At 52.1% G+C, this 25425-nt stretch overlaps 2 protein-coding genes across 11 annotated transcripts in view; one reads left to right on the forward strand and one right to left on the reverse strand.

Annotated features, from left to right (window-relative positions):
* Positions 1–206: 206 nt before the first annotated feature.
* SYT11 (synaptotagmin 11) lies at positions 207–23084 on the reverse strand. 2 transcript variants are annotated; one of them, XM_089299861.1, is made up of 5 exons: positions 22563–22704; positions 15617–15713; positions 14435–15261; positions 3932–4055; positions 207–3421 (listed from the first exon to the last, which is right to left on the reverse strand). In XM_089299861.1, exons 2-5 carry the CDS (start codon positions 15675–15677, stop codon positions 3111–3113), a joined length of 1323 nt encoding a protein of 440 aa, XP_089155987.1. In that variant the 5' UTR covers positions 15678–15713; positions 22563–22704; the 3' UTR covers positions 207–3110. The 2 variants fall into 2 exon arrangements, with proteins under 2 accessions (XP_089155987.1, XP_002715455.1); XM_002715409.6 differs by lacking the exon at positions 15617–15713 and having other exon boundaries at positions 22563–23084.
* A 161-nt stretch (positions 23085–23245) lies between these two features.
* Positions 23246–25425, forward strand: part of LOC108177661 (YY1-associated protein 1) — a 35338-nt gene continuing 33158 nt past the window's right edge. For 3 of the 9 annotated variants that reach the window (XM_070077574.2, XM_070077578.1, XM_070077575.1), the window contains exon 1: positions 24350–24402. The gene's annotated coding sequence lies outside the window, so the exon portion shown is untranslated. Of the gene's footprint in view, positions 24019–24125; positions 24403–25425 lie in introns of those variants that run through there. The other 6 variants (XM_070077572.2, XM_089299851.1, XM_089299854.1 and 3 more) reach the window with 6 other exon arrangements.

The raw sequence follows: 25425 nt of genomic DNA on the forward strand, positions 1-25425 counted from the left end.
AATCAGAACAAAGACCAGAAGATGGGGCCAACCGAGCCACCCAGGACGGGACCTGGAACCTGTGTCTGAACAAGTGCCCAGAGGACTGCGTGGCAGGTGGCCTGGAGCGCACCCTGGACTCAAACCCTGGAGCCTGCTTTTGGCGATAGTGCTGACTTGGCTCCTGGTCATCCCTCTCCCGGGAGAAGCACCCCGACACCACTGTGTCTATTTAATGTGAATCAGTCTTTATTTTGCACTTGTGTGGTGCGTTAACAAATTCAACATACAAGATAGCATTACATATTGTAGGTTAGCGTTACAGCAGTATGCAATTTCACACAATTCATGTTAGCTTTTTCGATTTTTTTTTTAATTTGACAACGTTTATTTTTGAGTTTCATTTTTTACAAGAGAAGACACAAGGTAAAGAAAGACGACCACTTCAGAGAGGGGTCACAGCAAGGGCAATGTCACTGGCATGGCCGTAGGAAAAGCCTTCCAAGAAAAACCACTCGGCTCATTCCCCTTCCTGAGCGAGCCCCCTGCCCTCCACACCGGTTCTGTCTGCTTTCCTCTCCAGAGCACGGTTCCGAAACACGGACGTCCCGGTGGGGCCCCGGAAGGGAGGAATACCCTCCAGAGAGTCCAAGGGATGGAGATCTCCACAGGGAAGCAGAAGTGACCGTTCCCTAACCTATCCCTGACCGCGAGCGCCTGTGCAACAGCTCGGATGTGACTCTCTTGTCTTCCAACTGACTGAGGAGAAGGCGTTCTCCCTCCTCGCTTCTCAGTTATCTCTGGAAAGAACATGTGGAAAAGCCAAAGTCACGGAAGAAACCGTGGGACAGCAAAGTCCAGGGCGCGCTGGATCGGGCCTGAGGTAGGAGGGAGGAACCCTGTACTGTTGCTGGCAAAGACACAGAGGCAGCCCCTAGGCTACAGAACTCCGGTTCCTCCCCTGTCACCTCGCCGCCCCCTGCTCAGCCCACCCAAAGAATGCAAGGAATAAAGCTACCAGGAGAAGGGGAAGAGAGGAGTGAGGCGAGGCTGTTTCCCCAGACGTGGGTCAGCGGGAGCTACAGAGGCACACAGAGCAGGGCAAAGCCCAGAGCAGCTGCACCTGTTGCTTTGCACTGTTTCTGGGAAGGAAACCAAGGCGGGTTGCTCCAACATCTCTGATCTATCGACATTAAGGCGATGAAGAGGAGCCGCTTCGACTGCTTCCGAACGGGGCTTCAGAATGCTCCTGTCAGATTTGCATTAAACCATCTCCAAATGCATTTTTAGAAAACAAAAATTCTCTTCTTCTACGTATGATACAGTATTTACATTCCATGGGTTACAGGACGGAGCCTGGGGCTGTGAGCAGGGCCAATGGTCAGATGGGGCGTAGGAGGATGGGAGGTGGGGGCAGACAGGGACAGAAACACACAGTGGGCTTTGCACCTGCTCGTTCTGCACTGTCAAGAATCCGACTTAAAACCACTACCACAACCACAACGAGACCCCAGAAGGATCTGGGGAGAGCAGATCGTTTGACATCCACAGGCGTTCGGGGAACGCCAAAGGCAAGACCACCCCCTTTGCCACGGAGCCTCGGCCCTCAACCCCTCCTCAGAAGAAAGTTAGAAAGTGATGTCCTTGCATGGAAGGGGACTCTTCAGCTAATCTCCCAGGCCCTGGATCAAGCTGTGGTTTATTTGAGTTCCTCTTCAGACTAGAAAAAAAAAAAAAAAATACCTCCTGCCTACCCAAGCTCCCCTGCTGACGCTGAAGTCCGCCAGCTGAACCGTCTCGACCTTGGAGAGGCGGCGGTGCTGGAAGCAGGAGACCTGCATTCAAATTCCAGCAAGAAGCGGGGTCTCCCTGGGCCCGTGCAGCCCGGTAGCAGAGGATGCTGGGACCCCGGCGCCCCGCACCTCCACCGTACCGTGGGACACGCGAGTTCCAAGAACTGCACACTTTGTTTTGAGGGGAAGGAGATTCTGAAAGAATTCAAGTTACCTTAGCCACACTGTGTGTGTGTGTGTGTGTGTGTGTGTGTGTGTGTGTGTGTAAGAGCCATTATTGGAAAAATTCCAGGACAAAGAATCATTGCTGAGGGCTTTTCCCCTTAGGAAGCAAAACCAGCTTCCTTGTAACATCCCAGCCACCCGAGGAGGCCGAAGCTCCTCCCCGGTCAGCATTTCTGAAGGCCAGGGTAACCCTTCCACCCACCCGATGACTCCCGAGGAACGGCTGTCACTACCAGAGGTAGCTACAGAGGAGGATGGCTATCACCTCGTCTCTCCTCTCCTTGTGCTCACCCCCGAGAGCAGCACGTGCACTCAGCGGGCTGTGTTCACTGGTGCTCTCCGACAGCTGAATGAAGTCTCCAGAACTCCCTACGGAGAAGCCTCTAGTTTTGCAGCTCCAGGTTCTGGCTGATCAGTCTGATGCGTATCCCCAGTTCATCGCAGCAGGAAGGCTGACAGTAAAAACACCCCATCGCGCAAGTACTCTTCCCCGTGCAAGCCCGGCCTTATCCATCCCATGTTTGCTCCTTGGCTTACTACAGACCTCTGGGCCTTGAGCTCAGCCAAGGGGTGATAGGGAGAAAAGATGGGGATGATGAAAACGAGGGTGTACAAGAGCAAAATTTTCTTCTGCAGAGGTGGGGAGTGGAAGTTAACTCTCCAGAGAAGCCCAATAATAATAAGAAGAAGAATAAAATAAAAAAGAGGCCAATTTCAGGTAATCAGCAAATACAATTCGGCACAAAACACAACTTTCATGGTTTAAAATCTGCAACTTGATATTGGCAGTTAGGCTAATTTCTTGAGTTTGTATTAGACATGCAAGTATAAGGTTACATTGTTATATATAGACTCCTAGGGCTCTTTCCCACTCCTTTTCCCCCCAACTTTTTTTTTTTTTTGAAAGAATTTCTAGTGCCTTGCAAAGGAGAAAAAAAATCATCATTGCTAAGAACTGCTCTGCAGGCTGTGGTCATCCAGTGGGATGTTCTTTGTGGGGTTGGTTTGGTAAGAAATTTGCTTCTACAACTACAATGAGGTTTTGAGTCCGCTCCTCTGTCGTCTCAGTCCCCGCCACGTCCCTCCCCAGCCCGGCCCCGGGGAGGGGGGGGGTCAGTACTCGCTCAGACTGTGCCACTTGGCCACGGGCTTGCGGGGGCTCTCGCACACCTCCCTCCAGTGTTCAGCACCGCAGGCCGTGACGCTGTGCGCCCCCAGGATCAGCCTCCCCACCACCTCGTTCTTGGTGGTGCGGTCGAAGTCGATGACGAGGAACTCGATGCTGATGTCAGGCAGCAGGTCGGTGGGGATGTCGTAGATGAAAGACTCGTTGAAGACCGGGTTCAAAGTGCACTTCTTCACGTGGGTTTTCTTCTTGGCGATGCGCTTTCTGCCGTAGTAGACATTCACCTTGACGTAAGGATCTGGAGCCGCCAAAGAAAGAAAAAGGGAGACAGGCCCATGACTCAGTCCTCTCCAGGAAGAGGTGGTTTCAGGTGGAGGAAGGAGGGGCTCTACCGCTTGGACTTCTGGGGACCAGCTGCACATGGCTGCCAGTGACCCCGCAGTAAAGGCACACTCACTGCCTGGGCGAGCGACCAAGGACACCACGCAGGAACAGAACAGAACAGCTATCTTGCGCCACCAGGAAAACACCTTCCAGGGTGAAGGGACTAACAAACCTCTCGCCTGGGGCTGGCACTCAGCACCTGGCATACAGGTAGGTCGCTGTCAAATGTAAAGACCCCAGCTGCTCACCCAGTGGAGGAAATCTACTGGATCTAGACAGTCAGCACGAGGACACGGAGGGGAAGAGATTTTGGTGACGGAGGCGAGGGCTCTGAAACGTGGGAGGATGTGTGGGCCCCAGGCAGGGACTTGGTTGGAGGGAAGAGGGGTTGTACGGGCAGATATAGGTTGAAGTAAATAGCTGCTACCTGAGAGACCGGTGATATCCATCTTCGGCAGGTGTCTGGCTTTGAGGACCACCACTGTCATTCTCTGTGCCACGGGCTGGTACGACAGAGACACCTGGAGCTCCCCTCTGCTAATGCACTTCTGTGAGGATGAAACAGCAGGTGAGAATCCCGGCACGGTACAGAAAGGGTGCAGAGGAGGAAAGAGTCTAGAGGAGGTTGAGACGAGGGGTCCACGGGAAAGACGTTCCTCCCTGGGAAGGTGCTCTGATTCAGCGTGGGCAGGGAGGCACCAGTTGGGAAGTCTGCATCCCATATTGTAGCGCCAGCCTTCAAGTTCCGGCTCTGCTCGCGGTTTCAGCTTCCCGCTAAAGAACACTCTGCACGGCAGCTGGGGACTCAAGGACTTGGGAGCCTTGTGAGACCCAGATGGAGTTCCTCGCTCTGCCTTCTGCCTGGAACAGTCCCAGCCTGTCGTGGGCACTTAGGGAGTGAACCAGCAGATGGAGACTTTCTGTCTCTCTACCTCTCAGACCAATAATAAAGATGTTCCAACTCCAGTTAGCAGAGAAGGAAAGGGGAGTCAGTGTCATCACAATCCTGATAGTAAACAAGACCACTTGTGGGGCCGGCGCTGTGGTGCAGCGGGTTAAAGCCCTGGCCTGAAGCGCTGGCATCCCCTATGGGCGCCGGTTCTAGTCCCGGCTGCTCCGCTTCTGATCCAACTCTCTGCTATGGGCTGGGAAAGCAGTAGAAGATGACCCAAGTCCTTAGGCCCTTGCACCCACGTGGGAGACCTGGAAGAAGCTCCTGGTTCCTGGCTTTGGATCGATGCAGCTCCAGCCATTGTGGCTGTCTGGGGAGTGAACCAGTGGGTGGAAGACCTCTCTCTCTCTCTCTCTGCCTCTCTCTGTGGCTCTTTCAAATAAATAAAAATAAAATCTTTTTTTTTTTTTTTTTAAAAAAAGACCATTTGCACGCAGAGGGAGCATAGTCTAGTGTTTAAAAGCTTGGGCTCTGAAACCAGATTGGCCTGGGTTCAAATGCTGACTGCAATTTCTTATCTATGCTCTTGGACAGCTATTTAGCATCTCTATACTTTACTTTCCTATCTCTAAAATGAGGATTAATAAAAAGGGGGAGAAAGGAAAGGAAAGGGAAGGGAAGGGAAGGAGGATTAAGGGGCTGGTGTTATGGTGTAGCTGTTAAGCCACCTATGAGGCACTGGTTTGAGTCCCAGCTGCTCCACTTCTGATCCAGCTCACTGCTAATGACCTTGGAAAAGCAGTGGAGAATGGCCCAAGTGCTTGGGCCCCTGCACCCATATGGCAGACCCGGATGAAGCTCCTGGTTCCTAGCTTCAGCCTGGCCCAGCACTGGCTGTTGCGGCCATTTGGGGAGTGAACTAGTGGATGGAAGATCTCTGTCTCTCCTTCTCTCTCTATAACTCTGCCTTTCAAATAAATAAGTAAATTAAAAAAAAAAAAAGAGGATTAAATAATTTCAGATCTGTCACCTGCAGCACACAGGTGTGGCAGAAGTACATTCTCTCCCGTTCTCTCATTAGGTTCTTGTGATTAAAAAAAAAAAAAAAATTCAGACTGCGCCGTGGGTGGTAGGAACCTTGGTCTGAGTCTTAACTTTGCTACTGATTCACTACGCGGCCTTGGGCAAGACCCTGAACTTTCTGGAGCCTGGGCCTCCACATCACAAGGTGAATGTTCCTCCCTGCCCTGCCAGCCTGGGTGTATGCACGTCCGTGTGCCTTCTCTGGCCAAGGTCCCTTTGCCTACCCTCCATCCTTGTTTCCCCAAATGTAAGCTGTACTCTTGCTCTATTTAGAAATAAAAACAAACAAACAAACAAAAAAAAAACGAATCTTTTGAGAATAGTTTCGACAACATCGCATGCTTACTACACTCCAGGTGCCGGGGGATCCGGCCTTGTTCCTAAGGAGGCTTACTGCCCCACAGGGGACGGAATGTGAACACACAGCTGGAGGAACTGTGGAAGTGCTGACGGCAGGGATGGAGGCCGAGCAGAGCGACACGGAGTGCAGAGGCGCTGGGGCCTCAAAGGGTGCTGTGGGTTCTGAGGACAGGGTGAGGCGAAGCTGGGGTGCCTGCCAGGAGGGACAGGTGCAGGACGTGGGGAGTGGTGGAGGCAGGGTGAGGGGAGATGGGGCTCCATCCCAGAGCAGCGTCAGCAGCCCACGGGTGAGACGGAGGGCAAAGTCGCTATGGCTTCATTGAGTTACTATCTTAGAGAAAGCTGGAGAAGGACCTCAGGTAGAGAAAGAGCGGACTGAAAGGCTGCGGCAATAGGCCAAGGCGGAAATGCGGGAACTGGAGCCAGGGCTGTGGCAGGGGAGGTGGGTGTGGGAGAGATAGGAGGGGACTTCAAAAAGTTCATGGAAAATGGAAATAAATGCTAGGTTTAGGGACTAAACCTAGAGCAGAGCAGCAGGTTAAGCTGCCGCCTGCAATGCCAGCATCCCATATTGCAGCAATGGTTGCAGTCCTGGCTGCTCTGCTTCTGACCCAGCTTCCTGCTAACGCGCCTGGGAAAGCAGCAGAAGATGGCCCAAGTATGTGGTTCCCTGCTTCCCATGTGGGAGACAAGGGTGCAGTTCCTGGCTCCTGGCTTCAGCCTGGTCCAGACCTGGCTGTTGCGGCTGTTTGGGGAGTGAATCAGTGGATGAAAGGTCTTTCTCTGTCTTTATCTCTATCATTCAGTTTTTCGTGTAGAAACTTTTTTTTTTTTAAAGAATAGTTTATTTTTGTGTAAAAAAGTTTTTGAGGGTTGGTGCTGTGGCGCAGTAGGTTAATCCTCTGACTGTGGTGTCGGCATCCCATATGGGTGCCGGTTGTAGTCCCGGCTGCTCCTCTTCCCATCCAGCTCTCTGCTATGGCCTGGGAAAGCAGTAGAAGATGGCACAAGTCCTTGGGTCCCTGCACCCATATGGGAGACCCGGAAGAAGCTCCTGGCTCCTGGCTTCGGATTGGCACAGCTCCGGCCGTTGCAGCCAACTGGGGAGTGAACCAACAGATGGAAGACCTTTCTCTGTCTCTCCCTTTCACTGTCTATAACTCTACCTCTCAAATAAATAAATTAATTAAATCTTTAAAAAAGGTTTTTCAATTCTATCTGCATTTTTCATTAACCTTGTTTTTTCTATTTGAAAGGCAGAGTAACAGAGAGGGAGTGACACAGAGAGAGATCTTCCATCCACTGCTTCTGGGGCAGGACTAGGCAGGTAGAAGCCAGCAGCCTGGAACTCCATCTGGGTCTCCTCTGTGGGTGTCAGAGGCCCAATCACTATTGCTTTTCCAGGCACATTAGCAGGGAGCTGGATCAGAAGTGCCAAGTACTGGGACAGGAACCAGGCCCTCCAATATGGGATGTGGGCATCCCAAGAGGCAGCTTGACCCTTGACTCACGTGGGCTACAATGCCCACCCCTCCTAGAATCTTTTAAAGACCTTTCATATGTGTGAATATCAAAATTCTTTGCACCAAAATAAACTGCATTTTTAATTCCATTTTCCACAAACTTTCTGAAGCACCCTTGCTTGTCTCAGGCAGAATCATCAGGATTTTCTGTTTGAGTGGCAGACTGGCTGTAAAGTGATGGAAGAATGGAGGACTACTTCTTTTCTTTATTAATTAAAAACATTTTAAGTGACTATTTCTTGTGATTCTACCTTGGGAGTGGAGATGAGGCTGGAATAAGGAAAACAAAAGCAATGGCAGTTTGAAGAATTTAGGATGTAGTGAGTTAAGTGTGGACACACTGATGACTAGGCATGCACTTGTTCTTGCCCGGCACTCCGGTAAGCTAGGGCTGCAAAGACATAGTGAGGAGCCCCACGTTCAGGAACTCCCTGGCTGGGGCCCTACCTGCCCAGGTATGTCTGTGTGGGAAAGGACAGCAGCAGCAAGTAAGCTAGTGAAGACATCGGTGAAAAATGAGGCACACCCCTCACAGTCTGTGCTTTGATTGCAGGCCTTAAGTCACCTTAAGTTGCTGTCCCCCGCAATGCCAGAATCCCATATGGGCACCGGCTGGAGTCCCATTTGCTCTACTTCTGATCCACCTCCCTGCTAATGGCCTGGGAAAGCAGTGGAGGATGGCCCAAGTGCCTGGGCCTCTGCACCCATGTGGGAGACACATGTGAAGCTCCTGGTTTTGGTCTGGCCCTGCCTCAACCATTATGGCCATCTGGGGAATGAACCAGAAGATGGAAGATTCTCTCTCTCTCTTTCTGTAACTGCGCCTTTCAAATAAATTAAAAAAAAAAAAAGTCATCTCAAGGAGTGAAAAGTGGGATCTTCTCCCACGAGATTTTTTAAAGACTTCCTGAATTTAGGTACTGCATCAGAAGCGTAGGGAAATGGCTCTCAAGGCTGAGTAATGACCAAAGTTTACACTGGGACTTTAGCTTTTGAAACCGAAGTACAAAAGGAAATGAGCTTTAAAGGATTTTCATGGTTTTCCTCTGCTAGATTGAAGCCCCCCATTTCTCTCTCCCCCGTAACACTTGTATTGTCAGCTCTTGATTGGATCCGTGGGAAGACCCTCCAGCCAGTTTAACATCACAGGCTGGTTGCCCCTGCCAACCAGTACACTTCTGGCTGCTTCCTCTGCCTCCAGTCAGAATGCAATCAGGGAATATAAATGCATTTCTACTAGTAGTCACAAATTAATGGCAAATAATCCCTCACGCAAAATAAAAGTGAATGCCTGGAAAACATTCAGGCCCGAGTTATCCACTGGCCACAGGTGTCTATTTCTATTTCAATTCATTAAAATTGAATAAAATTTTCCTTCCTCAGTCACACTAGCCATGCTTCAAATGCTCAAGGGCCACATGTGGTTGGCACAGCCGCCTTATTAGTGCAAACAGAACGTCTCTACCATCTCTGCGGAGCACTGATCTGGAAAGAACTTTTGGATTATTTTCACCCTAGTTCCTCTCTATTTGCATGAATAATAGAATGCTAATTAGGTTTGATATCTCTTTCTGGGGCCATTCTTGAATACTGAGTATCTAAATGCTAAATACTCAGTCTTTAAATACAATTCTAACTTTATATTTAGAAGGATAGGTAAGCATGTGTGTGTGGGTGGGGGGGGGGCTTTGATTTAAAAGCCAAGGAGTATTATTTGTAAAAGTCCTGTTGATGATAAGATGACAGGGGAAGTTTCTGGATCACTTGTTTGAGACTGTTTCCTGAATCATCCACTCTAACAAAATCTTCCACATCTTCCCTGTGCCCCTTTCCTAGTTCTGTGGAAAAGCAGACTACTTGTGCTTAGCCATTTCATCATTTTCTCCCCTAAAGTCCCTCCTCAGGCGGAGTTCATCTGATACCCCTCATCTTGGGCCATCTTACAGGAGCAGAATGCCCACCCCACCCCACCCCCACGGCCCCTTGGTGACGGACAGAAGTCTGCAGCACCAGGCCACCTGAAAGGCATCGCACCGCCTATGGAGGCCGGAGTTGAATGGTCGCCCCTCTTCCCTGCTCGGGCTGTGTCTCCACCCCGTTCCCATTGCAAGCAGCACCGTCAATGGCTCATTCTTCTGAAAGCGCCATTGAAAGCTGGGAACCGAGCTATTTCCCAGCCCCCTGGCCCGGTGAGGCGAAGCCCCCATTGGGGGTGCAGATGGGCAGGACGACGGGGGGCATGGGTTTTCTCCGCCCCCGACAGAGCTAGGGCCTTTGCTGTCTCACACAGAGCACCCCTTTCTCCTTCAGAGGCACAGAGGAACAGGAGCAGAGGACCAAAGTGGATTTTCCTCTCAGGAACGCAGCCTCTCTCAGAGCCGTTTTGTAGCCAGAGGCTCTGTGGTGGGACAAGTGCACCCTGAATAAGCCCTGCTGGGGCCAGACGCCTTCAGGACTGCTGTCCCCTAAATCCCAGCCATGGGCCCACAAAAGAAGCAGAACTTGAACACGCCTTCCCGCTCTCACAGTGCACACCCCTCACAAGTCTCTGCACCAGGGAAGCTGATAGCATGCTGTGTTCTCTCTTTTTCAAAATTATTATTTTTTTTAGAGAGAGAGAGAAACAGAGTGAGACAGAGTGAGACCTTCCATCCGCTGGTTCACGTCCCCCCAAGGCTGCAATGGTCAGGGCTGTGCCAAGGCAAAGCCAGGAGCTTCTTCCGGGTCTCCCACGTGGGTGCAGGGGCGCATGCACTTGGGGCATCCTCTGCCACTTTCCCAGGTATTTAACACAGAGCAGGATCAGAGGTGGAGCAGCTGGGACTTGAACTGGCACCCATATGGGATGCCGGTGCTGCAGACAGCGGCTTAACATGCTGAGCCACAGCCTGCTCTTTGTGGTCTCTCTCTTCACTCCCAGTGGCTACACTGGATGACCTCTAGGATCCTTTGTAAATCTGAGATTGTAAGAATCCTCTCATTCCCATCACCACTGACCCAAGTCACCCACATGACCTGAAGCAGTTAGTAGGAATAAGAGAGCTGTCTGCCATCCACTTTGCCAGCAATGTCTTTCTTTTCCCAAGGTCTCCTCCTCATCCTCCAGCCCTAACTGCATCACCTCTCTTCTGCAAATTCACCTTCATTACCATCTGAGTGAAATACTAGAAAACATATCTGCCACTTAAATCAGTTTCATGGCTGGGGTTGTGGTACTGGGGTTAAGCTGTGCCTGATGCCAGAATCCCATATTGGAGCACCAATTTGATACCTGGCTGCTCCACTTCTCATCCAGCCCCATGCTAATGTGCCTAAGAAGGCAGCAGCAGATGGTTCACATTCTTGGGCCCCTTCTACCCATGTGGGAGATGTAGATAAAGTGCCTGCCTTCTGGCTTCAGCTTGGCCTAGTCCCAGGTGTTGCAGCCATTTGGGGAGTGAACCAGAGGATGGAAGATCTGTGTGTGTGTGTGTGTCTCTGTCTCTCTTTCTCTAACGCTCTGCTTTTGCAATAAATAAATTTTTAAAAAGAAATGGTTCAAAAGTCTACCTCAGACATTTTTGGTGTTAAGTTTATACTGTGATCTCCTTTTGCTAACAAGGGTTAATTGTTAATGCTTATTATAGCTTTCCCTGTATTCCAAGGGACCCATTGGCTTCCCTGATCCAGCCTAGAGAGAGACCAAGGCCACTGGGTAACTTGTTGGCCAGCATCATCAGTGAAATGGGCAGAGTCAGACATGGTGGCCAGACCTGGGCTCCTTCAGTGTGGCCACACTGGACCAGTGGGAGGGACTGGAGGTGAGTTTTCTGCTAGGGAATGCAGTTAGGTGTTGGGGTGGGGTGGTTGGCTGTGGCATGGCCTCTTGCCTGTCTCCCCCCAGGGCTCTTTGGGGATACATACCGTGCACAGGCTCGGGAGCGCTCTTTACACCGGGTGTGCAGTGACCCGTGGTAGCCTGGCGGATGCTCTCCAAGGGGAGATGTGGAAAGGGCAGGCCTTCTGTGGCACAGAGTGAGGATTTGCAGGGGGTTGGAGGATGAGGGACCAGGGCACGAGAGCCATGGCTCAGGTGGACCACAGCGCTGCACAGAGGTGCCGACTGGGGAAGCAGCTTAGGGAGAGGCTGGGAGGCTCCGGAGTGGAGCTGCACAGGCTCTGGGTGTCTCAGCTGGGGCTTCTCCTGGGAGGCTGTTGCTCAGGATCCCAGCCCTGGTTTCGCCTCCTCAAGGGGTTAACAAAGTGGAAAGAGACTTGGCTCTTGCCAAGAGCTCCTGGCAGTTGAGCAAATGCCATTGTGTGTGCTCTGTGTCTTGGGCCCTGGATTTGAGGCTGTTTTGTTCCCAGCCCAAATCAGTCCCTTTCTTGCCAGTCTCTTCCCAGCTGCAGCTTGGCCCGGAGCCAGCCTCTACTCCCGGACTTGGGCAGTGAGTCCATGAGCTGTCTGGAAGAGTCCAGCTGGTTGGTAGCTTTCCCTGGCTGGGGATACAGGGAAGGCTGTGTTGGAAAAGATCCTTCTGCAAGGCAGGGAGTGGAGCTCTGGAGTCACTGGGAAAGGGAATCAGGAAACAGGGAATGGGTGATCAGGGCCCTGAGGAGGAGAGAAGCCAAAGAAGTGGTGAAATTAGTCACTTCCGTTTCTGTCCATGTATCTCGCTCCTATCTCAGAGCATCAAGATCTCTGTTGTGCTGGACTCTATCTGTCCTATCATTCTGTCCTGGCACTGAACCAGGGTTACGTGCTGACCAAATGCCTCTACCAGTCTTCAAAATTCTTGAGCCTCCCTGGTCCCTGTGAGGTGGATCTGTGTATGTTAGGTGGCAGCAGCAGTTCCTCTGGACAATGGCATGACTGAGCTGGCTTATCTGGGAAAGTTCCCTACTGCAAGTAGAGAAGGCAAGAACACACACCCAGCCACTGCCCTGCCAGGCCTGGTGCAGAACCCTCTGCGGTAGGCAAACCTTGTAAGTGGGCACTCGCTTCCTGGGAGTCTTTCTGTCTAACCCTGAGCCTGCTGCATCCCCACTGAGTCCAGCTGGGGCCTGCAAGTGGAAAGGCACCAACCAATAGGTGAGGATGATGCCTGTAGCAGGGCTCTCGCTGGGAGGTGTATGGTTGTTTTCTGTGGCCTTGGTGTCCTTTCAGAAGGTCCACTAATACAGGTGTCCCTTCTCTTCATTGCTTTATCAAGATAAAACACAAGTTTCCCTTCTCTTCATTGCTTTATCAAGATAAAACACAAGTTTCTACAAACCACATACACTTTCCAGGGATCAAACCTTATTATAACAATATAGAACTGGCTACAAGTTGTTAGAAGCTTCCTGTGTACTGGGGACTACGTCAATGCATCATCTTGCTTTGTCCTTGTGAGAAATTGAGACTTAAAGAGTTAAGCAGCTTGCCCCAGGTAGTATAGTCAGTGGAATTTGGATTTAGACTGCCGGTCTGACTTCAGAGTCCTTGTTACCAACTATTTTTGCTATCCCCTTAGAAGGCAATAAAGTCCCATGTTTAAAAAACCAAACTCTGGGGCCAGCGATGTGGCATAGTAAGTAAAGCCCGCTGGCAAAGTGAGTTAAGCTGCCCCCTGTAATCTAACATCCCAGTGCTAGTTTGAATCCCAGTTGTTCCACTTCCCATCTAGCTCCCTGCTAATACACATGGGAAAGCAGTAGAAGATGGTCCAAGAGGTTGGGACCCAGTATCCATGTGGGAGACTCGGATGGAGTTCCTGACTTCTGGCTTCAGCCTGGCCCAGCCTCAAATTGTTGTGGCCATTTAGGGAGTGAACCAGCAGATGGGAGAGCTCTGTCTCTACCTCTCTCTCTCTATTGGTAACTTTGTTTTTCAAATAAATAAAATAAATATTAAAAGAAAAAGGGAGAAAGAGAGAGAGAGATTCTAGTTGTCGGTTCACTCCCCGAATACCTGCAACAGCTGGGAATAGGCCAGGACAAAGCCAGGAGCTGGTTATTCCATTTGGGTGTCCCAACTTCGTGTTAGGAAATCAACCAGTTGCACCATCACCTGCTGCCTCCTGGGGTGTGCATTAGCAGGAAGCTGGACGTAGAAGCAGAGCTGGGATCGAACCCAGGCACTCAGATAGGGGACGCAGTGTCCCGGGCAGCATATTAACCACTGCGCCAAACACCTGTCCTTTCTGTGAACTTCCTGAAGTCCCCTTGTATGCCACGTATATCAGCTCATTTGAGCTTCCTACCTTTGGAAGGAAGCCACTATCATCATCTCTATTTTACAAATGAAGAAACAGGATTGGAGGGGTTTAGTGACTCACCTACTATCACACAGCTGGAATGTGAAGTCAAGCAAAGTCCCAGGCCCCCAGTTCTGATCCACTGCCTCCCCGGTTGTGGAAGAAATGAATGAACTAGCCTATGGGCTGGGGGTAACTTCATGAACCCCTCAGATTTTACACTTCAACAGCCAACAGAGGCCCAGTGGAGGGAGAGTGAGAGAGCAGGACAGAGTTCTCATCTTCTAATGCAAAGAGCAGGGAGAGGTGGAACAGAGAAAGAAATCTCTGTGGCAAAGGTTGGGGCCTGGAAGGATGACACAACTCATTCAGTTACATTTCATAAAATGTCTCTAAGAGGACACGTGCAGGATACCATCGGCATCCCTGGGTGTGGGTTGCCAAAGCCAGGATGAAGGAAAATCACTGAATGGCTTTTTTCATGGTCTCAGCTGTGAGAAACAGGGTCACCGCTCCGGAGAGGAAGTTAGCCCTGCACGTGTGATGTGATGGCGGTGTGTGTGTCCATCACTGGTGGGCCAGCCTGTTATAAGCAAGGTGTTCACAGTACCAGGGTGTCAATCAAGAAGGAGCACTTCAGGAACTACCCACCCTTTTCTGCTCAGGAAGCCACTTGGAGGAGACCCCATCAGCCAGGTCCTTGTCTGCTCTGACCACTGCTCATCCTTAACAGCCAAGAGCTTCCTCTTTGCCACCCAGCCCAGCCCACTTCCCCTTCCACTTCTCCCTTGCGATCTCATCTCCCCCAACCTTCCACCCCCCCGGCCCCCAAACATGCTCTTCCTCCTCACCTGGATGTTCCTCTTGATGATGTCCCTGGTCAGCTGCACCTTGCCGGTGCTGGGGTCCACCCCAGCCAGCGGCACCATGACCTCCCCAATGACGTCATCCCGGGAGAAGCGGTCAAAGCTGAGGACGAGGAAGTGCAGCACCAGGTCCTGCAGCTGGCTGTACGGGATGCCGTAGAAGGTGAAGGTCTCATCGAACACGGGGTCCAGGGTCTTGCGCAGCACTCTGGTCTTCACCCGGTGCCGCTTGTCGGGAAGGATGGTCATTTTGATGTAGGGGTCAGAGCCCTGCGTCTGGTCATCCATCACCGGCAGTCCATGGGCCTCCTGGATTGTCACCACCAGGGCTTTTTTCGGGAAGTTGTAGTCCACCGAGAAGGTGAGGGATCCCAGCGTGACGTCCTCCTCTGGAGACGACGGAGATGTAGTTTTGCTCTCCCCAGGGGTCAGGCTCGTCATGGGGCTCCTCAGTTCTTCCCCATAGTCCATTTTGATGGGTAAGTGGTCTATACAGGATGTGGAGCTAGGCCCCCTGGGACTCTTGTCTCTGCCCAGCAGGCCCCCCTCTGCTGCATCCAGTAACAGGTTCCCGCGGCCACCTTCCCTCCCGGGGCCATCTTTGTCTCTCCGCACTTTGATGATTTTCTTCTTGTTGCTGAGGGTCTCTGGGTATATGCTGATGCCTTTGAGCATATGAATAAACTTGTACGGGGGGCTCTTGTGCTTCTTCTCTGCCTGTTGATGGCAGCATGTCCAGACAAAGACGGTCACCGAGACACACACCACCAGCACAGAGGCCCCGATGAGGCCAGCCACCACAGGTGACACATCTGAAGACAGAGACCAAAGATGTGTCAAGGCAAGCGGGCTCGCTCCTGTTCAACGCCTCCCATGGAGCCACGCTGATCTGCAGTGGAGCCCTCCAAAGCAAAGGGTGCTCCTTTGGGCTTTAGTGCTTCTCCCTTCTCCTAGAGATACCCTCTGTCCTAGAGATATCCTCTCTGTCCAACCCTAGTCATGTTCTCCACAACGTCTTCTCTGGAGTGCCCCACCCGACTTCCTGTTCTTTTTCTGACCTTGTCTCGGCACTTAGAGAGACTTTGTTTGCACCTATTGATTTGTGCTTCTCATAAAGCTGCTCTGTAAGTGCTCTAGGGTCACCTTCTCACACGGGAACCTGCTTACCTCCACTGCTACGCAAGGGCATGAGCCATGCTTGTGGTTTCAGGAGGCCATACGGCAGCATCCTGGACAGAGTCTGTGTTGCCTGGTGGTCAGGACGCTGGTGAAATGAAATAGAGTTGTGTCTAGATGGTCATGTAGGATGATTAAGGGTTGTAAAAACAGATAGGTGGCAAAAAATCAGAACTCTGAGCCCCAGAGAGAGAGAGCGAGAGAGCTTCCATCCACTGGTTCACTCCCCCAATACCTGCAACAGGTTGGGCCAGGCCAAAGCCAGGAGCCAGGAACTTCATCTGCATGCCCCACATGGGTGCAGAGACCCAAGCATTTGAGCCATCCTATGCTGCTTTCCCAGGCACATTAGCAGGGAGTTGGATCAGAAGTGGGGCAGGGGCTGGTGCTTTGGTGTAGAGGGTAAAGCTGCCACCTGCAGTGCCAGCATCCCATATGGACACCGGTTTGAGTCCCAGCTCCTCCACACCTGATCCAGCTCTCTGCTAATAGTCTGGGAAAGCAGTGGAAGATGGCCTAAGTCCTTGGGCCCCTGCATCCACGTGGGAGACCCGGAAGAAGCTCCTGGTTTAGGGTCAGCCCAGCTCTGACCGTTGTGGCCACCTGGAGTGTGAACCAGTGAATGGAAGACTTCCCCCCAGCCCTGCCTCTCTATAACTCTGCCTTTCAAATAAATAAATAAAATATTTTAAAAAAGTGGGGCTGCTGGGACTTGAACCAGCACCCCTATGGGATGCTGGCTTTGCAGGCAGCAACTTAACCTGTTGAGCCACAATGCTGGCCCCAGAACATATTTTTATTTTTATTTATTTATTTATTTATTTATTTATTGATAGGCAGAGTGGACAGTGAGAGAGAGAGAGAGAGACGAAGAGAAAGGTCTTCCTTTTGCTGTTGGTTCACCCTCCAATGGCTGCCGTGGCTGGTGCGCTGCGGCTGGCGCATCGCGCTGATCCAAAGCCAGGAGCCAGGTGCTTCTCCTGGTCTCCCATGGGGTGCAGGGCCCAAGCACTTGGGCCATCCTCCACTGCACTCCCGGGCCACAGCAGAGAGCTGGCCTGGAAGAGGGGCAACCGGGACAGAATCTGGCGCCCCGACCGGGACTAGAACCCGGTGTGCCGGCGCTGCAGGTGGAGGATTAGCCTATTGAGCCGCGGTGCCGGCTTCAGAACATATTTTTAAAGTACAATGACTTTTAAAATGTAAGTATACTTACAGTAAGTATATGTTAAGATTTTTACTTATTTATTTGAGAGGCAGAGAGGGAGAGAGTGCACGCTTCCAGAGATAGACAGGCAGAGAGCTCCCATCTGTCTGTCTACTCTCTAAATGTCTGCAATGGCAAAAGGCCAAAGACAGGAACACAACCCAGGTCTTCTGTGTGGGGCAGGAACTGCATTACTTCAGCTGGTGTCAGGAAGCTGGAACCAGGAGCTGGAGATGGGTATTGAACCTAAGCTCTCTGACATGGGATATGAACCTCTAAACCACTAGGCCAAAAGACCACCCCTTAAGGTAAGTATTTTAAATAGCATGAAATAGCGACTGTGGAAAATGTCAGACATTTGCTTAAATATCATCTTCTTAGTATAAGGCCTCTCTGTATTCACCATTCAATGCTTTTCCTCACTAGAATGTAAGATGAGCAGGCATTTTTGTGTGCTTTGCTCATTGCTATTTCATAGCACTTCAAACACATAGCAGGCACTTCATATATATATTTTTGGATGAACAAATAAATAAAGAGGAACAGATTTTTTTTTTCTCTCTGCCATTCCCTTATGCTTGTGTTTTCTTTTAAATGTTGGACCCCTGCATTAGATAATCAGGTTGGGCTTTGTCCTCCTCAAATTCACTGAAGTCAAACTGGGTTTAGATCTTAAGGGTCTAGGTAAGGCCTATGCTTTTCACCTTAATTTTTAGGGAGACATTTGGAAGGTGATGTGATTCCAGCATGTTCTTCCTGGAATACCAGGCATCTACCCTGCTCAGTTTCTTACTGCCCTTATTGTAGGCCTTTGCTCAAACCGCACCTTATCAGAGACGCATTTCCTGTCTGCCCAAGTGAGATAATATCACAGCACCATCTTCATTTTTCTTCATAGTGCCTATTAGCCTGACATGTATTCGTTTGTCTGTCTTCCCTCACTAGATAAGCTTAGTAAGAACAGTGGCTGTGTCTGTCCCATCCATTACCATATCCCCCGGTCCTAGTACCATGTGGCACATAGTAAGTGCTCCGGGGAAAAATCCACAAATCAGAAAAAGACGAGGATAACATAATACCACGTATCAGAGATAACTGTACATTTCCATTGGGATTTAGAAGCCTAGCTGTAGGCAGTGACCTCATCTGACAAATTCAGGCAAAAATGACTGAGCAGCTGAGGCACCCACAGGCTTGGGGCATAATGAGCTTCATGCCAGCTTGCAGTGATCATGATGCTTGGATCACATTAAGGGAAGGTATCACTTCTTCCGCACTGGTAACAACAGCTACTGAGCACACTCTATAGCACTGACAATAGTAACAATGGCCATTTTTGTGTGCTGTTACTGTGTTTCTGCCAGGCATTGTACTGGAGCGCTCTCTCTGAATCAAAGAACCGATTGAATAGGCCCATTATATTCCCACTTTAGAACTGAGGAGCCTGGAAACTCAGAAATCAGCCCAAGACTGTATACCAGCAAGTGGCAGTGATGGGACTGAAATTCTGGTCGGCCTCTAGGCACAGTCTGTAGTCCACACCAGGGGTAATCAGGAGGGTAAAGACCTGGAGACCGTAACACGCGAGGAAACATGGAAGGAACTGGATTGGAAGGAGTCTGGGAAGACTAACTGTCCTCAATGATCATGATTTTAGGTATTTTGATGGAAGAGGGTCTAGTTCAATGTTACTTTGGAGAGCAGAACTGGCACCAGCAAGCACAGGGGCCAGGAAGACAGCTTCTGACTCCATGAAAAGAGCCAAATTCTTACTAGAACTGCCTCACAGTGGCCCAGATGGCCTCATAATGCAGTAATTCTGCAGCTGAAAATTTCCAAACACAGTTTGGGTCATTGTAGGTCAGGCACATTCTAGAAATGATTTCTCCATTCTCAATCTAGAAACGATTTTCCATGGACTAGATATTTCTGAAGTACTTTTCCCCTCAAAAGTCCAGTACTCCATAAACAATTTAGTCAGATATGAAAAGAAGAGGTTGGGGTCAGTGTTGTGGCATAATGGGTAAAGCCACCTAGATGCTAATTTGACACTGGCTGTTCCACTTCCAATCCAACTCCCCTGCTGACAAGCCTGGGAAAGCAGTGGAGGATGGCCCAAGTGCTTGGGCCCCTGCAGCCCACGTAAGACCCACCCAGGATAACTCCTGCTTTGGCCTGGTCCAGCCCTGGTGGTTGTGGCCATTTGGAGACTACATGCCATGAATGGAGGATCTCTCTCTCTTTCTTTCCTCTCTCTCTCTCTCTCTCTCTCTCTCTCTCTGTCTCTTCTGCTCTCTGTGAAATTCTGACTTTCAAATAAATAAATCTATCTTAAAAAAAGAAGGGGTTCTATTATAAAATAGTAATGAGTAAAATTATTAACAACTAAATCAAGGTGACTGTGTCCATAGCCTGTGAGTAATAACTGGGTTTGGTCGCGAAGTAGGAAGTGAAATAAGAGCTTGTAAGGAGTGAGCTCACAAAATGGAGGCTGCCTTCCCGAGGAGCTCCTGGAGGGAGGCTGGACCACCTCTCGCTCATCTGTGACCCCCAAGTCCCTTGCATGTTACAGAGCTCAGTGAGTGTCTGAACAGCTGACTGGGTTTGCCTGTCAGAAGAGGCAGAGTGGGAGAAGAGCCTCTCTCCTCTCCACGTAGGAGCTTCCCTGCAGGTTGCTCGCCACCATGTAGTGGCACTGAACATAATTATCTACGAGAAGAGGCCAGCGGGGAACAAGCAAGTCAGGTGCATCTGAGAATGATGTGAAAGGGAGTGGTGAAGGCGCAGGGTGGAGCCATCCGGGTGCTCCTTTTGGCTCTGCTGCATATTTGTGGTCTTGAGAAACCCTCCTCTGTTTATAGTGCATCCACTTTATTGCTGGAAATGGAGGGGGTTGGGAAAGAGATGATGACAGACATTCAGCTATTGGGAGGTGACTAGGAAATCGATGATGCATTTGTAGGTTATCTAGCGGTTCTCCCTCACCTTATTTCTTACTTTTGCCCTAATATCTTTCTTTTTTTTTTTTTTAAGAAAACATTTATTTATTTGAAAGTCAGAGTTACACAGAGAGAGGAGAAGCAGAGAGAGAGAGAGAGAGAGAGAGGTCTTCCATCTGCTGGTTCACTCCCCAATTGGCTGTAACGGATGGAGCTGTGCTGATCCGAAGCCAGGAGCCAGGAGCCCCCACCAGGTCTCCACATAGGTGCGGGGGCCCAAGGACAGGGGCCATCTTCTAATGCATTCCCAGGCCACAGCAGAGAGCTGGATCAGAAGTGGAGCAGCCAGGACTTGAACCGGTACCCATATGGGATGCTGGCACTGCAGGTGGTGGCTCTACCTGCTATGCCACAGTGCCGGCCCCCATAATGTCTTTCTCATTTCAGGGTTAACTCCTGCCTCTCACTGAAACACCCAAGGTAATAACTAGGAAAGTCACACATCTCTAAATTCAGAGCTTTCTGTCTTGCTTTAGTAAAAGTCTAGGTGATAAGACGAAGCTGTAAATTGCTGTGGCATGGGAGCTGGTTCGAGTCCAGGACACTCTTCTTCCAATCAGGCTCCCTGATAATAGACTGGGAAAGAAGTAGAAGATGGCCCAAGGGCTTGAACCCTTGCACCCACTTGGGAGGCCCCGAACAAGCTCCTGGCTCCTGGGTTGGGATAGGCCCAGCTCTGGCCATTCCAGCCATTTGGGGAGTGAGCCAGAAGATGGAAGACATTTCTCTCCCCCTCTCTCTCTAACTCTGTCATTTAAATAGATAAATAATCTTTAAAAAAAATTGCAGTGACTGTTGCTTGATGCTATGTCCCACCAATGTCAGGGATAACTGAGTGTTGGCTAGGTGTATCTCCAAATGTTAGAGTGCTTGAAATCAAGTGCTTTCTACAAAATGTAGGAGACTCTATAAGGGCTCTGCCGGGCTCCTTCAGCCCCATCGCACCTGCTCCTAACACAGCCTCCTCTCACTGTGAGGTGGGCCACTGGAGAACAGCGGAATGGGGAGAGCACTGGCGTCAGCCCGATACTGCTCCAGCCCAGGCACAGCTAGTCTGTTTGACTAATAGTTTCTTCCTGAGCCTCGGCTTCCTGAATCTGGAGAATGCACAGGAAGCAGTCATTCCTACCTGAAGGCAACTGTTACCATGAAAGAAACTAAATGTGGTACCGTTTCTTTTCCTGTTTCCATTGAGTTTCCCTCTAATGGCAGCCACTGTATTAAGTGCTACCCTAGCTACCTTCCCAAGGACTCCCCAAGTGCACTGGAGAAAGGAAAGTGTTGGAGAGAAGGCATAAGAAGAAAGAGTAGAGAAAACCAGAGATTGCTCACGCGATCACAAAGGGGACTTGTGTTTTGGAAACAGGACTGAAAGGATAAGGATGGAGAAGGCGAGGCGGAGGAGTTAGCCTTGGGAAGACTGGAAGCGCCGCGTTGCGCGTTGCGTTGCGGGGTGTGGAGCCTGGGTTCTGCCTGCTGTCCTGATCTGGGGCCTTCTCCCCTAGAGCCGGGGGTGGGGGAGCAGCTGGCTTTTGCTCATTTCCAGCCCCGTTCCCTGGTTAGATTATGTCCCCACCCTAAATAGGGGAATCAGACGCTCAGACCTCCTGCCTCCCGGGAGGCACAGCAGCTCTGAAGGGACGGGAAGGTTCCTAGCTGGCAGCAGCTGGCGGGTGAACTGCAGTCACACCGAGGGCGACGCAAGGGAAGCCCATCCGTTAGATTGATTGGACCAGGAAAGCCCAGCGCACAGCTTGAATCCCCCGCAGGGGAAAACGATCGTGGCTTCTGAAGCGGCCCAGGGAGTGTGGTGAAGCTGCTGCTGGGGCCCGCGGGGCTGGGTCGGGGAGCCTTGGCTCCGCGATGACGTAATGCTTTCTCTGGTACACAAAGCGGTCTCCCCCTGGGCTGGGCCTCTCGCCCCTCCCCCTGCGGCCCTGCTCCCGCCCCCTCCAGCCCCCGCGCTCACGGGTGAGTTGCTGGTTTTGAAAAGCCGGCCCGGGAAGCAGGGAACAAAGGCCCCGGAAGGAGAACCTCGGCACTGCCAGGAGGCCCAGAAATAGACATCACGTCATCCCCAGCCCCGCCGCGCCAAGCGCCATTTGGAAGCGAGGGGCCGACCCCACCATTACGGTGCAGAATGGGGGGGTGCAGATTGGGGCTCGCAGGGCTCGCGTGTCCTCCCGGCGCCAGCCTGCAGCTGCCCAGCCGAAGGAGCGGCTTCCTTGTTGCTCCCCGCCCCCGCACCCCTCTTTCCCCAGGAGCGGCCGCCTCCGCTGGCCGCGCGCCACCCAGCCACAGTCTCCAAGCTGCCATCTTGATGTCCCATCCCCCTTGCCACCTCCCTCCCCCGCAGCCCCTAGGAGTGGGAGGGGGAGCAAGGGGCACCGCCCTGCGTGCCCCGAGGGGGAGAGGGGGAGGGCTCGGCCTGCCGCACCTCTCCTCCCCCAGAAGGAGGGGGTCACGTCCTCCGCACGCTCGCTGCTTCTCACCTCCAGCGGTGCTGACAGTGCACCACCACACAGGGGTTTAGCACCCCGGATGCCTCCCCTCGGTCCCATCCCTGCATCGCGCAGCCCCCATCAGGAGCTAGCCACTGCCCGCTCCGCACCGCCGCAGGCCGGCACTGCAAGGCTCTGGTCCCGGCTCCACTCCCTGCCGGGCGGCTGGGCCCCGCTGGCTCTGCACCGGTTCCGAACACCTCCAGCCTGGTTTGCCGGCCTGTACTTACCGAAGCTAGGTCGGATATTGGTGATCTCAGCCATGTCGTAATCAGAGGCGGTTGCTGGAAATGCTTCTGCAGTGGTCCGACCACTCCGGGAGCCGTCGGTCAGCGCCGAGGCCGCCTCGGTGGCGCGCTAGGTCAGGGGAGGGGGCAGGTATGTGGCAGACGCCTCCCGCGACGGTGCAGTCCCTGGTTGCCAGCTGCGCTTGCCTCTTACGATGCTCCAGGGATGCTCTGAGGCAAGGATGCAGGTGCAGCCAGACTGGTCCTGATGCGAGGTAGGCTCCGCCTTCCTCCGAAGGGCCTCGGTAGAAGACTCCGCCCCTGGCCGAAAGGTTCCGGAAGGCAAGCCCCGCCCCCTCCGGAAGGCCTCTGGGAGGGGTTCCCTCCCGCCGCCGAGTGTTCCCGGGGGTGAGGCCCCGCCCCCTGGGGGGGGGCTGTGGGTGCCTAGGGCGGAAGTCGCGAGGGCTGGGGAAGCGGTGTAGGTAGTTTATCGCACGGGGCCGTGCAGATCTTGGGATTCGCTTCTCTGGACCTAGCAGCCGACTGTTCTGCGTTCGCGAGTTTGAAAAACCAAAATTCTACAGCGCCTGGAGTTTGGGTGGACTGTGGTCAGCACACATTTTTGAGCCCATTAAAGGTTCTTGAAGTTCAGAAGCTGGGGAAGCAACACCGAAAGTTTCGTAAAAATCCTTTGGTTGTACCCGTTAGCAGGTGGATTTTGTGCTGCGTAAATAAAACTTTTCTCAAAAAGACTAATGGAGAGTGCTAAACTTGATCATGGTTGAGAATTTTTCTCCGTGCTTAGAACTGAGGATGGGGTTGGGCGGGAGGAGTTCTGGTGGAGGGGAGGGAGAGAGGAGAGAGGAGAGAGAGGGAGAGAGAGATGAGAACCAGAGCTAAAGAGCAGGTCAACAGGAGGGCAGGAATGCAACTCGGAGCTTCTGGAGGCTTCCCTGGCATGGGGGAGTTGGTGTGTTTCAAGGCAGGGTCAGACTGTTGGCGATTGTAGCGGCGATTATGTAATCTTATCCTTGATTCTGGCTGTGGGTACTTTTAGGCTGTCGGCTTCTGTTTCCCGACAGGATCGGTTCCTATGCATACGTCCTTGGAGGTTCTCCTGTACAATGGAGTTGAATGCAATTTTCCATTTGATGTTCTGACCTATAACAGTGAGAACATGGGCTAGGAGTCATTCATTCGTTCACTCAGAACACATGTGTTGAAGTACTGGCCGTCGACGACGCCCCAGGAGCTAGACTTAGGACATCGGATACCGGAGTCCCTTGATAGGTGTTCACCTTGTGAAAGCAAGCACCCAAGTGAGCCAGAACTACGTCCTGTGCAAACCGCAGCACAGTATGGTAATTTCCACTGTCTCACCGGGTCGACTGTGGAGAGCCAGTCACCCAAGATAACGTGGGAGCATCTTGCATAACGCCGATTATTACACAGATGTGAGGTATTATTATAGCTTGAGTGCAACACTGCCTTTGTGTCCTTCAGGAAACTGCGTTATTTGTAAACACGAGATTCCTCCTTCTCTGTGTCCTTGGTTCTGTGTCGCAGGTGTCTCGCGGCGAGACTGATTCATTGTCAACCGGGCCGTTTTGTGCAGACGGGGAGCGTTCTAGAGACAAAGTCCAGGACGCCTCTACAAATATTTTGCCAGTAACTGACGTGCTACCGCCGTGGCTTCATTGTGCCCTCAAGCAGGATGGCGCCTGGAGGTTGGCGCATGCTTCTTGACGCGCAGTCGCCGCGCGCCGCGGCCCGGGGGCGCGCACGTCACCGGGCGCCGTTGGCTGACTTCCGGTGGCGCGGATGCCGGATTCCGCGGGATGAGGTGGGCTGCTGAGGGTGTCGGGGGTTGTGCTGAGGGGCGGGGAGCGGCCGGTGGGAGCGGGACCACCTGGGCGCAGGCTGTCCGGGATGGTAGGGGTTTGGTGTGAGGGTGGGCGCGGCGTGCAGGACGGAAGTTAGGGGCGCGAGGGCTTCTCCTGGGAGTCGGACTGGGGCCAGCGCTCGGCGCGGGGGCTGGAAAGCGCAGGTCGGAGGCCTTTTTGAAATGATTGTCCGGGAGGGGCCGCGGCGCGGCTGCCTTCGTTCTCGGTGCGGGGCCGACGCCGTTCTCAGTGGCTGGGGCTTTGGGCGCTGTTGCTGTGCGTTCGGTGCCCGGAGCCATTGGGTGCCCGCTGCCGACTGAGCCACAGCTGCCCTTTTCGTCCCTCAGTAGTTCACCTGTGAGAGCAGGGATTGCCTGGGCACTCGCGCTCCTCTCCTTACCAACGCTGCCCACGGCATCCTCACGTGTTTGTTGAGCTGTCATTTCAGCGAGAAGGCATGGGTCGGTTGGGGGACGGAGCAGGGGAGACCTCCCCACCCCCCATGTATTGGAGATTTGGATGAGGGAGGCTTTGTAGCGGACTCTTAGAGAAACCTTTTTCGGCTCTCAGCTCCAAGCTTTCATCTAGGTCCCTGATAGGCGGGCATTCAGTCTTGGCCGGAGCATTGGCTGTTGGAAGACTCCCTGGAACACATTGGTGGTGGTCTTGGGCCCGTAATGTAGGAGGGCACATTTTTCCTGGGTAGAAAGTTGCAGTCAGTTCCGACATGATGCTTAAGCCTTGTTCCAAAGGCTGTACAGAATTATCAAGTTATTTCAAGCCCTCTTTAATTCATTCAGTTTTTCCGGGAACATTGATTTAGTTGATACTCAGTAATCTATTGAGTTTCAGTACTCAGTGATACATTGGGCATTTGCAGTCATATGCGCACCGTTTGGAGTTTCAGCTTCTTTGCTTCGGATCCATCTCCCTGTATTGTGCCTGGAGGGAAGGGGATATGGCCCGTCCCTCCTGTGGGTGAT

This window comes from Oryctolagus cuniculus, chromosome 7 (genome assembly GCF_051225735.1).
Source record: "Oryctolagus cuniculus isolate XC-2025 breed Fujian yellow rabbit chromosome 7, ASM5122573v1, whole genome shotgun sequence".
NCBI lineage: Eukaryota > Metazoa > Chordata > Mammalia > Lagomorpha > Leporidae > Oryctolagus > Oryctolagus cuniculus.

What these genes read in the sequence shown, in the direction of transcription:
- SYT11 (XM_089299861.1), bottom strand. Translation starts at nt 15,677, where the DNA reads ATGCTGCCGTATGGCCTCCTGAAACCACAAGCATGGCTCATGCCCTTG. An exon ending in TCATCAAGAGGAACATCCAG is followed by an intron (nt 4,056 to 14,434) that starts GTGAGGAGGAAG and finishes TCATCCTCACAG; the next exon opens with AAGTGCATTAGCAGAGGGGA. An exon ending in TATCACCGGTCTCTCAGGTA is followed by an intron (nt 3,422 to 3,931) that starts GCAGCTATTTAC and finishes TGGCGGCTCCAG; the next exon opens with ATCCTTACGTCAAGGTGAAT.